Source organism: Lissotriton vulgaris, chromosome 10 (genome assembly GCF_964263255.1).
Source record: "Lissotriton vulgaris chromosome 10, aLisVul1.2, whole genome shotgun sequence".
In the NCBI taxonomy this organism is placed as follows: Eukaryota; Metazoa; Chordata; class Amphibia; order Caudata; family Salamandridae; genus Lissotriton; species Lissotriton vulgaris.
Window position 1 is genome coordinate 605,424,607 of NC_141698.1, and position 14,863 is coordinate 605,439,469.

Below are 14,863 nucleotides of genomic sequence, written 5' to 3' on the forward strand. Positions count from 1 at the left end.
CTGCCTCGCTGCCTGCCTCGCTGCCGGTTGTCTCGGCTGTTGTTTGTTTTGGTTTTTGCCTTGTTTTTGTTCGCCATTTGTGCCTGTTTTTCTGTTATATTTTCTGCCCGTGTTAGCGTTGTGTTGTTCATTTGTGCCTGTATTTTCATCTTTTTTGCCCGTGTTAGGGTTTTCCTTCCTGTTTGCCCGCCTACCTCGCCGCCCTCCGCCTTCCCTCCCCGCTCCCGCCACCACCGCTGACCCCGCCCCTTTTTTCCTTCTGTTCCCACCCCGCTCCCGCCTCCCAGCTGCTCCGCCCACCCGCGCACTTCGCCTTATATGGCGACCGTGCGAACGCGCAGCGGTCACGCGCAGCGGGCGCGCCGTTTGTGCGCCGAAGGCGCGCCAAAGGTAAGCCCGTCTGCGCCCGTCCGGGACCGGACCGCGACCAGCGCCAGGACCCCTGGCCCACGACGACCCCGACCTACCCGCCTGACGTACTCCGCCGCCACCCTCATCGCACTCAATACCGGCCGTCTCCCAGATTGCCACCAAGCCACTCCACGACGCACCCACGGACCCTTCAGCTGCCACGCCTGCAAATTCACCTGTATCCGGACCTGCCTCGCACCAGCACCCGCCAAGTCAAACACCAGCAGCACCCACCTCAAGTGCATCCTGCTCAACACCCGCTCCGTCCACAGACACGCCATCGAACTCTGGAACCTTCTAGACGCCACAGCCCCTGACGTTGCCTTCCTCACAGAGACCTGGATGAACGCCTCTTCAGCTCCCGACATCGCCATCGCTATCCCAGAGGGCTACAAGATCGTCCGGAGGGACCGCAACGCCAACCAGATGGGAGGAGGCATCGCCATCATCCACAGGAACACCATCCGTCTCACGACCAGCACCGACAACACCCTGACCAGCGCCGAACACCTGCATTTCCAGATCCACACCAACCCGAACACCACCCTCAGAGGCACCCTGATCTACCGACCTCCGGGACCACGCACTCAATTCAGCGAGGACATCGCCGACTTCGTCAGCCCGCATGCCCTCCCCTCCGCTGACTACATCCTCCTGGGGGACCTCAACTTCCATCTGGAGAACAACAACGACCGCAACACCAGCACCCTGCTCGACAACCTCGCCAATCTTGGACTCAAGCAACTGGTGTCCACCCCCACCCACCTCGCCGGACACACACTCAACGCAGTCTTCTCTTCCAGCACAGACGTCAACTTCAGCCACGCCACAGAGCTTCAATGGATGGACCACAGCTGCGTCCACTTCACCTTCAAGAGAACGACGACCCACCACCACCAGCAACAGGCCGCCCGCAGAAGCTGGAACAAGATCACAGCAGACCAGCTCGCCACCTCCCTGAGCCAGCACCCTCCTGCCAGCTCAGCGAACCCCAGCCAGGCCGCCGACAACCTCACGAAGTGGATCAGCATCTGCGCGGACGAGCTCGCCCCGCTGAGGACCCCGCCCAGCAGACCCGGCAGCAAGAAAGCCCCTTGGTTCACCGACGAACTCAAGAGCTCCAAGAAGAACTGCCGAGCCCTCGAGAAAGTATGGAGAAGGGAACCTACACCGGACAACAGGACCTCCTTCAAGCTTGCCACCCGGAAGCACCACCAGCTGATCCGCGCCGCCAAGAAAACAGCATTCAAGGACCGGTTGGACAACAACGCACACAACTGCAAGGAACTCTTCAACATCGTGAAAGAGCTCTCCAACCCCAGCGCAGGAAACAACGACATCACCCCATCGCAAGACCTCTGCAACTCCCTCGCTTCATACTTCCACAACAAGATCGCGGACATACACAGCAGCTTCAACAACCAACCAACGCACACCATGACCGAACAACCACCCCCCACCACCACCCTCCTCGCCTGGACCCCGATCAGCACCGAAGACACCATCCGCACGATGAACTCCATCCACTCCGGATCACCGACCGACCCCTGCCCTCACCACGTCTTCAACAAGGCCGACGCTGTCATCGCACCCCACCTGCGAGACATCATCAACACCTCCTTCGACACCGCCACCTTCCCTGAGAGCTGGAAGCACGCCGAACTCAGCGCTCTACTCAAGAAACCAACAGCGGACCCCACCGAACTCAAGAATTACCGCCCCATCTCGCTCCTCCCGTTTCCAGCCAAAGTCATCGAGAAGACCGTCAACAAGCAGATGGCCGCCTTCCTCGAGACGAATGGATCCCTCGACCCCTCACAGTCCGGCTTCCGAGCCAATCACAGCACCGAGACCGCCCTCATCGCCGCCACCGATGACATCCGAGCCCTGATGGACAACGGAGAAACAGCGGCCCTCATCCTCCTAGACCTCTCCGCGGCATTCGACACTGTCTGCCACCGCACCCTAGTACAGCGCCTCAGCAACATCGGAATCCAGGACAAGGCGCTGGAATGGATCATCTCCTTCCTCGACGGAAGAACACAGAGAGTCCGCCTACCACCGTACAAGTCAGAGGCCTCCAAAGTCATCTGCGGCGTCCCTCAAGGATCATCTCTGAGCCCCACCCTCTTCAACATCTACATGAGCCCCCTCGCGGCCATCGCACGCAAACACAACCTCAGCATGATCTCCTACGCCGACGACACCCAGCTGATCCTCTCCCTGACCAACGACCCCGCCTCCGCCAGAGCCAACCTGCACGAAGGGATGAAAGAGGTAGCCGAGTGGATGACGACCAGCCGCCTGAAACTAAACTCTGACAAGACGGAGGTCCTCATCCTGGGCTCTTCACCCTCCGCCTGGGACGACTCCTGGTGGCCTCCTGCCCTGGGCACCGCACCCAAACCGACAGACCATGCACGCAACCTGGGCTTCATCCTGGACTCCTCCCTCTCCATGACCAGGCAAGTCAACAACGTCTCCTCGGCGTGCTTCAACATCCTACGCATGCTACGGAAGATCTTCTGGTGGATCCCCACCGAGACCAGGAAGACCGTCACCCAGGCCCTCGTCACCAGCCGACTGGACTATGGCAACGCCCTCTACGCCGGTACCACCGCCAAGCTCCAGAAGAGACTCCAGCGGATCCAGAACGCCTCAGCCAGACTCATCCTCGACATCCCACGAACCAGCCACATCTCCGGACATCTGAGAGACCTTCACTGGCTCCCCGTCAACAAAAGAATCACCTTCCGCCTCCTCACCCACGCACACAAAGCCCTACACGACCAAGGCCCGAGCTACCTCAACAGCCGGATCAACTTCTATGCTCCCAAACGCCACCTCCGATCAGCCAACCACGCCCTCGCCGCCGTCCCCCGCATCCGAAGAGCGACTACAGGAGGAAGGTCCTTCTCCTACCTGGCCGCCAAGACCTGGAACTCCCTCCCTCCCGACCTGCGCCTGACCCAAGACCACCTCTCCTTCAGAAAGAAGCTGAAGACCTGGCTGTTCGAGTAGTAGCAGCACCCCCCTCCCCCCCCCCCCCAGCGCCTTGAGACCCTACGGGTATGTAGCGCGCTCTATAAGTGTCATTGATTGATTGATTGATTGAATAACTCCAAATGAAATGATCTCGCGTCTGCCGCAGATCAGTGAGCTTGCTTTCCTATGAAGGTTAATCACAGACTTGTTACTTAAAGGCTGTCAGACAGGTCTGTTTATGATGAGGGAGTGCTAAGACGGTCGGTTTGAATGGGGAGCGCTTCAGTCCACTCGGTCGCAGTTCCTGACCCTACCCGCTTTGGCGCTTACTTCTTTTGAGGGGTCCCCTTGTAAGTGGGTGTCCGATCTGCTATGGGCCAGCGAGAAATTAACTGCTAGACGCCACTTACGATGACTGAAGTGCTGTGCACTAACTAGTCAGTAAGAGATGCTAATGCGGATTATGGGGAGATGGGGAGCAGTGTTCATAAGTGATGAGAAAGGGAGTGCATATCTGATTAGGTAGTGGTGGAAGTCGCTGATAGAGTACAGTGTGCATGGAATGAGTGTACAACTCCTGCTGATTTGCTATCGAGAGACTAGTAACAAAAGCAAATTCGAGCACAGGACACAGTGTCCTACTAATATAATACGTGCAAATCCATAACTGACTAAATATGCTCTTTGCGTCCAGTACCACACGAGCACTTGTGCGGGGGCCACCGGAGCACATTAATGAGCTAGTGCTCGGAAGGCATTGCATCGGTCATCAGCGGAAAAATAAATCAGATTAACCGTTTAACCGCGGCGGCAATTCCACGGTGCGGTGGATTGGCACGGTGCGGCGGGGCCGCGTTGGCCAACGGACGTGCGCAACACTACAAAGGTAGTGTGTGGGACGGCCGTTGGCCGAAGCCAGCAGCGAAGGGGTTAAGAAAAACAGTAAATCTTTCATCTGATCTATTATTGTAAATGGAAAAAAAAATAGAAAAGCACATTTTTATTAAAAGAGCTGGAGATGCTGGGGATTGAACCCAGGGCCTCATACATGCGAAGCATGCGCTGTACCACTGAGCTACATCCCCAGACTGATAACTGTCCTTCTACCAAATCCTTGAAGACAGAGGGCATACATGCTCGTCAGTGTTTGACGTAGTATGTATCGAAAGTGAATTCTAAGGTAAAATGTGTACGATACTACCAACCCCTACATTTTTATGTTGTCTCACCGTATGTTCTCACAGTTTGTTTTTGACTGTATTTTTGTACACTGCCTCTCAATTTCCATATTTTTGGAGTTTCTATATTTTTATAGATTTTGGAATTAAAAAAATATATAAACTGAGTTTTCTAACATTATTGTGCAGGTGATTGAGAAACTGTGAAACCAGACATGGTAGGATCTTTCTATCCAGCCAGCGATCGTTATTCAATTCTACTAATTTCTTTAGCCATTATCACCTCTAATTCAGCTGTATGGATATCCCTTTCGGTCTATACATCTATGAATATTATTATTATCATCAATAATACATTTAGTAATATCAATACATGGCTATGTAGACAGTCACCCAGAAATATACATCAATCATGATCCATTTTACGAAGCAAAAGTAGTGGAGAAGACGGGGATCGAACCCAGGGCCTCATACATGCACAGCATGTGCTTTACCACTGAGCTGCATCCCCTCAGTTGAAAATTGGTTGTACCGGAAGAAGATCATCTGTCTCACCCACATCTTCCACTGTGAGTGTTGTAAGTGATCGTCATCGTGCCCTAAAAGAGGCCCCTCACTGCCAACAGCATTTCCACCACACTTTATCTCTTTTTTTTATAGTAACACAAACAAGTATTTAGCAAAGCGCATGCAGTGTGTTGTGCCATTTTCGGAAACTTAACAAAATATTTTAAATGTGAAGGCACTGTTTATCTCTTACCAATTTTGACACCTCATCAGGGGTAGTAAGCGCTATATAAATGCAATTACAAATGCAATATAAAAGCAAGCATTGAGTAACACCAAACAGCACGACTGGAATTATTCCATAAATAACCCTAAGGGGTAGGAAAACAAGCAAGAGGGTTATGCCCAGGGTAAATTAAATATGCCCAGAAAATATTCGTGGATAAGGCAGCAGTGATGAAAAATGGAGAGGCGTGAGAGCTGAAGTAAAACATCCAAGTTTGTGGAGGTCAAGGTTGAAGATCCGATAAGGGTGACATTACCCAGAAAGGAAAAGGAAAGAGATGGATGTTCAGAACCAATTCAAGTGATGGAGAAATTGTTCGATGAGGTTAGAACCGCAGATGGCAAATTGTGGAATTTGCATAGGACAGTGCTGATCAGGAGATCAGGAGATGTTGATGACTGAGTGGGAGGGCAGAGGAGTAGGTAGACAGGAGTTTGAGAAGGAAAGACTCTCCAGAGGGAAGAGGAGCAAGATACCACCAAAAATATTATGATTTTGTGATGCAGTGATCTGTTCTCATTTTGTCCCAATATTGGTAGGTTTCTGTGAGGTTTTGTTGCATGAACTGATATAACACTTAAATAGTTGTTTGTATTTAATGTGTTTTATAGTGAGGGAGGTGTCTTTTATAATCCATTCATATCAATGTACAGCTCTTGCTACAGTTGTGGCTGTTTGCTCGTGGAGTACTCTGTGCCTTTTATATGAAATAAAGACTATGTTGTTCTTCTGAACTGCGTGTGTCAGCCTTAAAATATAGTAATCTGGCTTCCCACCGCAAACTCCCCACTGCTTGTTTTTCCATAATCCAACTGCTCTACTTTGGGTGGCATGGCTATGACGAAGTACATATGTCACATCAATGACCTTGTGCACCACCTCAAATAAGGCATTGCCAGGCACTGACGGGAACTGCGAGGCCATTATATCCTTATATAGGGTTCAGCACTCCTAAGCCCCAAAAGACTAGGTATGTGCTGTGTAATGGGCTATACAAACAAATCAAATAAAATGCACTTAACAAAGCATAGAAATATTTCCAACATAAGGGTGGGGTAAATTTTGCTCCAATATATTTCTCTTTGAAAAATTATAGGCATCCATCTGTGAAGAGTCAAATGTATTTTGCTTTCAGCAGCCAGCGCTCATGTTTATCCTAACGGGGCAACAGGCAAGCAGAGCCATGGTGATGATGTGCACCACGATAGATATAAGGAGAGGATGGAGTTGGGGGTGGGGGTGCTGTCGGTACATATTTACCAGGAATTTAACAATGGGCATGTCGTGATTAGAACGTTTTCCCTCTATATCCTGCTTTCAGAACATGAAAAAATGATCAGCCAAAACAGCCTGAGGACACTGCAGCCCTACCATCCGCTTGTGCAAGAGTCAGTTTGCTCGCAGTGTTGCAGTCTGGAAACCTCCACTGATCCCCTTCCCATAATATGGGTTACAAGCACGTTCCTGCAATTAACAATTATCCATTGGTTCCATTCTCTTTTATTCCCTCAGAAATTATTGTGCCACAGTTCTGACTTTGTCAGATTATGTAATGTATAGTGCAGTGTACGCCAATTAATAATAGTACTGGTGCTATGTTTAATACTCCAGACTGATCCAAACCCACCCTCTGCATGCATGTAGCTTTCTGAATAAAACCTAGACACTTCCATAAATACAATGACTGTGATTTCACAAGTTCCACGTGGATTTCAAGCCCACATTTTATTAACATTATGGAATTTACGCTTAAGAAGGTGCCCTTGAAAATGAGTAGTACTGTTGGCGCTGTAGTTAATGCCTCATGCGCTCTAACGCAACCATGTGAATGCTTGTACCGCTCTGAATGAAGTTAAGGGTATGACATACATAACATTTCCCGTGATTTCACAAATTCCATCAAGATCTGGACTGAAATCCACGTTTTGAAGTATTATGGAATTTTCGCTTTCGAGGTGATTCGTGTGGCTTGTTTGCTTTTGAAAAAAGTATGAATTGTGAAAGTCACGGAGCACTTCAGGCCTGACACCCGGAATCTGTTTGTCGAGCACTATTGAAAAAATATACCTAAACGACAATGGCAGGTTCCCTCTTTGTCGACATGGGAACTCTGGAAAACAATAGCGTGGAGGGTACTGACACTAATAACACTGACCAAAGCTAGGGGCTGCAGCAACAGAACTTCAATGGTTTCTGTTCTAGGACAATAGCAACAAATAATGAAAATGTACTAGTGAGTAGAAACAGTGTAACACTACTTGTTTTACATAAAATACAACCCAAAACTAATGGATACACGTAACATTTTCTTTTTGAGAACATTCATTTAAAACTCCCAGAAAGCTCTACTGCCCTGTCACACACACATTGGGAGACTGCTGCTAATCTTGAACTTTCCCATAGACTCTTCCCTTAAGAATTGGACACAGACCTCGAGTCGCAGAAAGGCCTGATAGACCTTTGCTCTCTGCTTTGTGTCTTCACTTGTTGCCTTACAAGTGGCTCACGAAACAAGTGCCTTTGTGTGGCAGTGATAAACATTGTCCCGGTTTTCAAAAAGGGAGACAGGGGTAGCCCATCGTGCTACCGTCCAATCTCCCTAATTGATTCAAAGGTTAAAGTTATCGGGAGAGTTCTGTTGAGGAGAATCACTAGTTGGGCAACTGCAAATAATGTCATGTCTATATCTCAATATGGATTCTGTGAGGGCAGATCCACGATCACTCAGTGTCTTAATTTATTCCTCATACTCAGCAAGTACACGGTGGCCCAGAAGGGCACGATCCACCTCGCCTTCATGGACCTGTCGTCAGCCTTCGACTGTGTTAACAGGGGGAGGCTGTGGCAATACATGAGGGCGAAGGGAGTCGACATTGGGATTGTCGACTTCCTGGTGGATATGCATCATCAAACTAGTGCCAATGTAAGATATTCATCTAATGGGGACACCACTGACAAGTTTATGATAAATAAAGGAGTACGTCAGGGATGTATTCTTGCCCCTTTTCTTTTTAATTTTTATATTAACGATTTGGATGCAGCTCTACAATCTATACAGGCTGACTGCCCCAGAGTAGGAAGAAGGGGCATCCCTGTGCTGTTATACGCGGATGACGCGGTTTTAATCTCGCGTACGGAGAAGGGGCTTCAGGCACTTTTAACTGCTTTTAATCTTTTCATGTCTGATAGGGATTTAATGGTTAATAATTCCAAGTCCTATATAATGCAGGTTGGCCAACGCCCAAGAAAGAACTTTGTATTTAAGCTTGATGACAGCCCCATTCCGGTAACAGAGACTTTTTCCTATCTGGGTGTGCTATTTGACTCGAAGTTAAGTTGGGCCCCTCATCTGGCGAAGAAGAAAAATGATATGTTGAGGGTTAATGGAACTATCCTTAATCTTGCGAAAAAGATAGGAAAGAAACCAATATCTGCAATGATTAAGTTATATAATGCCAAGTCTGTAGCGACGGCGGTATACGGTAGTGAACTGTGGGGCTATGTGTCAAATACTCAATTACAGGTTATCGAAAACACCTTTTTTAAACGGTTACTATGTGTTCCTGCGAGTACCCCGAACCTTGTTGTGCATGAGGAGTTAGGGACACCGTTTTTATGCGATAATCTAGCACTGAAGCCCCTGATCTGCTGGGTCTCGCTTTGGCTTAACACAGAGATACCACTCACCCACCAGATTGTACGGGATGTAACATCTCAGGATAGTTGTATGCGCATCCCCTGGTTAAAATATTTGAAATTCTGCTTTGAAATGCTGGGGTGCCCTAAACTGTTCTCCCATCCGAGTGGCATTGTGAAGGGGGACATAACAGCGGTCAAAAGAGCCTTTCTAAAGTTTAAATTGGCGGACAGAGAAAATGTGGAAGTGCTGAAACCAAGTGTCAGAAAGTTTATCATGCTAAAGTCGTGTGGTGGAATGGAGCCCTATCTGGCTTGCGCCTTTAGCTCACATGAAAAGTTCCTGCTGACTAGGTTCAGATTTAACACTTTTCAGCAGCTTTTAATAAGACCTAAATCAGACATTTTTAGCAAACATGTAGCTCCCTGTGGCTGCGACGGGAAGTCTCCTCAGGATATGCTACATTTTATATTTTTATGTAGGTTTTATGACTATCCCAGACGTTACTTTCTTGTTGATTTGCTGAGAACATTGGATTTTAAACAAATTAGACCTGCCCTCATGTATTTGCAGCTCCTGCACCAGGATTGTGTACTCCATATTTTGTCGTTTTTAAAACTTGCACTGAGAATAAGAACTTGCTTAGATCTATGATCAGGACCAGTAGGACACTTTTGCTACCCAACAATCATGATGATTTTTAACGATATTTGTGTATAATGTGTTTTTTTTTAATAATGTATTGTTGCAATTTTGAAAATGTAATCAATGCATGTACTTTTTATGGTTTGAAATATTAACCGAAATAAAGTCTTATTTGATTTGATTTGATTTGATAAACTGACCCCTACAGGCCGAAGAATGGCCAGAGGCAGCCCCGCAATGGGAGAGTAATCCAGCCCTGCAGGGGTGGCCAAGGGAGGGGGCAGGACGGGGGCTATCGCTTTCAGGCGTTGGAGTGTTCCACGAATGCTCTTTTCTTGGCTGCGCGAGAGGACGAAGTCATTCAGGCATCAAAAGTGGAGGACTCGGCGCCAGAGCAGGCGCGTGAGGAGAGCGCAGACGCCCAGGAAAAGCCAGCAAAGGTTGACAGTCAGAGTCATGGGTGAGTACAAGCTGAATAAAACAAGGAGGCGGGCTCCTTCACACCTCCACAGAAGGCTCTGCCTTTAGAATGCTGATGCTGCCGGGAGGAGGCGGCTCCCGGGGAAATTAGTTGAGGCCTGAGCAGACGACACAAGCGCAAGGAAAAAATGACGCTGCAGACAAGCTTCATTGATGTCGCGGGGGAGGCGCGCGCCTCCCGTGGCTGCAGGAGGGAGAGGGAGAGGGAGAGGGAGGGGGAGGGGGGGCTGTGCGATTCACTTGCGGTAGCGATAATTGCTACCATATGGTGGCGCTCACTCCCGCAAGTGAATCTCCACACGTGCACACGTTGCCATTGAAGGCAATGGAAAGCGTCCACGGTTGTGCGGAGAAAAGTTGATTGACAACATGAGGTCCTCTCCTGCACCAGATTGCGATGGCCAGCCTTTTGGCTTTGCAAATGCTTGATTGAATTATATAATAGTAGCCATATGGCTTTTACAATAACCATGCTAGAAAATGAAGCTCGAAATGTTATGTTATGTTATGTTATATTTACTTTTATATAGCCCACGGCTACTCAAAAAGAGTGTCCCGGCGCTTTGAATAAGGAGGGCTACAGCACAATAACATAACACAGTTAAAAGAAAACAAAAGGCAGAGAGGGCAAACAAAAAGGCGGCCTACTGGGTAAACAACCAGGTTTTGAGACCTTTTCTAAAAGCAAGTAGGCTGGTGGCTCCTCGGAGTGTGAGCGGCAGAGAGTTCCACAACTGTGGCGCCAGTAGTCCAAAGGAGCGACCACCCAGGCGAGCTCTCTTCACTCGCGGGACAACCGCCAGAAACAGGGATTCTGACCTCAGAGAACTAGCCGGATGGTAAAAGGCAAGTCTCTTTTGGAGGTACTTTGCTCCCACCTCATGGAGAGCCTTATAGGCCAAAGTCAAAGCCTTAAAGGCGATCCGTTTGCGAATTGGAAGCCAATGCAACGTTTGCAGCAAGCCCGCTGCACTGGCACGTCTGTTCAAACCAAAAATAGCTCTCGCGGCAGCATTCTGCACAACTTGGAGCCGCTGTAGCAGATACTCTGGCAGGCCCAGGTAAAGAACGTTCAAATAATCTAACCTAGAGCCGATCAGGGCCTGCACAGTCAGCTTCCTGTGCTCCTCAGACAAAAGGGGAAGTAACCTCCGCAGCATCCTAAGGAGGCCGAAGCAGGTGCCCGACACACCAAGGATCTGGGATTTCAACGTTAGCCCCTTGTCCATCTTGACCCCCAAGTTCTTAGCAGTTTGGGATGAACAAGACGGAGGGAACATATTGATGGGCCACCAAGCCTGCCAGTCTGGCTCCGTATCGCACCCAAAGAAGAGTACCTCGGACTTATCGGAATTGTCAAATTAGTAATGATTTATACTAGCATTCGCAGGTAAGATGTTGGATAGATGCTAGTATGCACCCCTCACCTGAATGTGGCAAGTACATTACATGCATCCTCCATGCAGAGCATTCACATTCTCAGATAACCGGAAGCTTTTCCTTTATACAACCACTAGTCTCTGAACAGCACATAAAAAGTGGTAATGTATTTCCCTAGAGCCCGCATGTTGCATGCAGTACAGGAATGCATACCCAATTCAAGAACTTTAAGTGCAATGGGATGGTAGCATTCATGCTGACAATTTGTCTAGAGCAGGTAATTCAACATCATCTAGATCCTAAAATAAAAAAAGCTGGTGGTAAGCATTAAAGCACTGGGAGGGTTTCTGTTACTTGAAACAACCACGCAATTGTAGCTTTTAACTCTCATATAGCTTCTTATGCAACAGTTTCAGTGTAGTTCAAATACATTTCCTCCAATCATGAAGGCAATAGTGTAGTGAACTTTAGGTCTGAAACTAATTGTTAGTGTTAGGTAATCTCGAATCAAGGTGTGTAAAGTCCAGGAGAGCCAGTTTAATGCAGTTTTTCGGAAAAAAAAACCACTATATAAATTAGTTATATTGATATTAGCAGCTTTTTTATTTTGATGATGCCCATCTGGAAAACTGGTGGGCCTGTTAAAGCGTTACAAATTAGAGGGTCCTTCTGCTCATGAAAGGGGGCTATCTGAATTCTGATTGCTAAACCAACTGTTGCTGCTCTTTTGCTTGTCATGATACATAGCTATTTGAAAATTAGCTGGTTGGTTCTGTGGTATCACTTCTGTCAACTTAACTTGGAAGCTTATCTCCGTAAGACTGTCAAATACTTCAGTCCTAGATAGTGTTGTTGGGTATATTTTACTAATACGATTATCATTTATCATGAGTGTTGCCAATACAGGAAGTAGACTGACTTTTCTCAGTGGTAAAGTTGTAAATAGGACTGCTATCTATACACATTCTCAAATGATATCTTCATTTTCTTTCAGAGTCAGCGATTGTTGGAAAACTTGAAAAACCTGGATTCCATCAAAACATCGGTACAGTATGGCTTGTGTTTGTAATGTGTCGTATATCTGTGTTTGTAAAGCATCTTGAAGAACATCCTCCTTTTAGAATTTAAGTTGGCGTAGCGCTAGGTTGTTGATGGACCTTTGGCAATTATAGTACAACTAGCTGTTGTCATTTGAATATTTTTTTAGGCCACCTGTTAATTGTTTTTCTTTGTAGGTGTTGTTTGAGGCCAATATGTTGTGTCTCCGCTTGGTTTGTAATCTGAGCAAGCGATGTTTCTTCAATTGTGTATTTCACTCCACTCTGTCTCAATATCTCTCTTTTATTCTGCTGGCTGGGCTGCCCTGTCCTCTGAACCATTTTAGTAAAGTGAACCATTAAGTAGGAATCTTTTTTGAAAAGAAGGACCTCTGAATGTTACCTGAGGGACCTCTCTTCATAACAGTGGACACACAAGATTTGTTTTTACCTTGTCTGGAAAGCTGATTAGGTTATGGTCTAATTCTATTTTTCAGGTTTATTCCTTTTGCTTTGCCATATTTTAATAATACTGTATTTCTGAACCATTTGCAAGTGTTTAAATGAAAGGTGTAGGAAAGTCCCCTTTTTTGCATGGTTACCCCCCACTTTTTGCCTGACATCTGATGCAACCTGACTTGATGTGCCCTGGGTCCCTGGGTCCCTGCCAATCAGGTTCCCAGGGCCTGTCTTCTTTCCCAAGACTGTACTTTTGTATCCACAATTGGTACATCTCTGGCCACAGGTAAGCCCCTTGTAAAAGGCACCATGGGTTCCAAGGGCACTGTGACTAGGAAAGGCCTCTGAGGGCTGTAGCACCTATTGTGCAACCCTTAGAGGCCCTGAACCTTACACACATACACACACACTGACACTGCAGACTGTGTGTTTTGTTGCAGAGAAAAGTGAAGAGTCGACATGGCACCCGTCCCGGAGTGCCATGCCCATTGGTCCCGACCTGCACACCCATTTAATGGCCCTAAATTTCACCTTTCTTCCTCAAATTCGAGGAAGAAAGAAGAAAAACCGAAGAGCCATGCTGACACAGGAAGGAGAAAAGGACACAAACTGCCTTGGGCCCAGCCCTACCGTCTACAACCTGCCTACAGGAAGAACCCCGGTGAGTCCAACAGACAGCTACCCCCAGAACCCGGCGGACCTACCCTGCGACCTTCCCACAGACTCTGTCTCCCATGAGCACCGAATTTGATCAACCAAATACTCACCTCCGCAATCTGAATTCCGATGACTCTACGGTTCTTCACCCAACGTCCATGGCCCAAGTTCCAGTGGCCCAACACCCCAAGGACGTCTCACCAGTGATCCTGACCTGGGATCTGATGATCCCGGACCTCCCTCAAGACTCACGACAACACCTGCAGCCTCAACCTGACTGAGACCAGAGTTGGTAAGAAAATCAGATGCAAGAAGACACCCCTACAACCGACGCCCCATGGCCTTGGGTGGCACACCCAATGGTATACAGGCATCCCCCAAGATCCGAACTTAACTCTATCGGCCCGAGCCTGCAGCATCTTTCCGAAACCGAAGGTCTCCATTGGAAAGCACAGGGTCCCTGATGTCCGTTTTGCACCCTGCACCAGCCGCCTGAGTGCAGCTGGTGGTGTAGCTCCTGTGCTGGTCGTTGGCCCCTGCTTGCTGATCTTAACCCCAGGAGCTTGGCTCCCTCAACAGAGTCATCAGCAGCCCCTAACCGAAGGCCCCTTTAAACCCATTGGCTAACTTGGGCCCCTGCACTCTGAACCCAGCCGTCCCTGTGCCGCTGTTGGAGCAGTTTAATTGCCCATCTTGTGGAACCTTGGTCATAAGTCCAAAAGCCACCCTTGTGAGTTGAGTGCTTGCATCCAAAACCAATAACCATTTTTCTCCCATAGGAAACCATGTTATAAGATTTTGGGCCTAAAATTGTTTTAAGTGTGGAACTGCTAATGTATGGAGAAAGATTAACTCAATTGCAAAGTATAAAAATTCGTACTTACCTTGCATGTAGAGATCCTAAGGTGTGATATCTAGGAATATCACCCCAGTACTTAAAGTAATCGAAAGTAACTCGAAAGTAATCTGAAAATACTTACTGTGTGATGCAAACTGCATTTGAAAGTGATCGAAACCTGTACCAATTGTAATTTCAAGCACAACAGCATTACTTTAAACAGTCTTGCATTTTGAAAGTATGTATTACGCATGTGTGCCAAGTCCTGCTTGGTTCTAATACAAAACATAAGTATATCTTTTTTATACTTACCTAATAAAACTGGATGCTGTCTCTGACTGTGTGTATCAGTCCTAGATTAAG

General features: G+C 47.8%; 1 protein-coding gene and 1 non-coding gene across 2 annotated transcripts in view; one reads left to right on the plus strand and one right to left on the minus strand.

The window, feature by feature from the left end:
• Positions 1 to 14,863, plus strand: part of PDXDC1 (pyridoxal dependent decarboxylase domain containing 1) — a 435,979-nt gene that overhangs the window by 283,553 nt on the left and 137,563 nt on the right. The window contains exon 13 of the mRNA XM_086941443.1: positions 12,504 to 12,554. Coding sequence (XP_086797569.1) covers positions 12,504 to 12,554 — 51 coding nt within the window. The remainder of the gene's footprint in view (positions 1 to 12,503; positions 12,555 to 14,863) is intronic.
• On the minus strand, positions 4,410 to 4,481 carry TRNAA-CGC (transfer RNA alanine (anticodon CGC)). The gene has a single exon. It is a non-coding gene; the product is annotated as a tRNA-Ala (tRNA).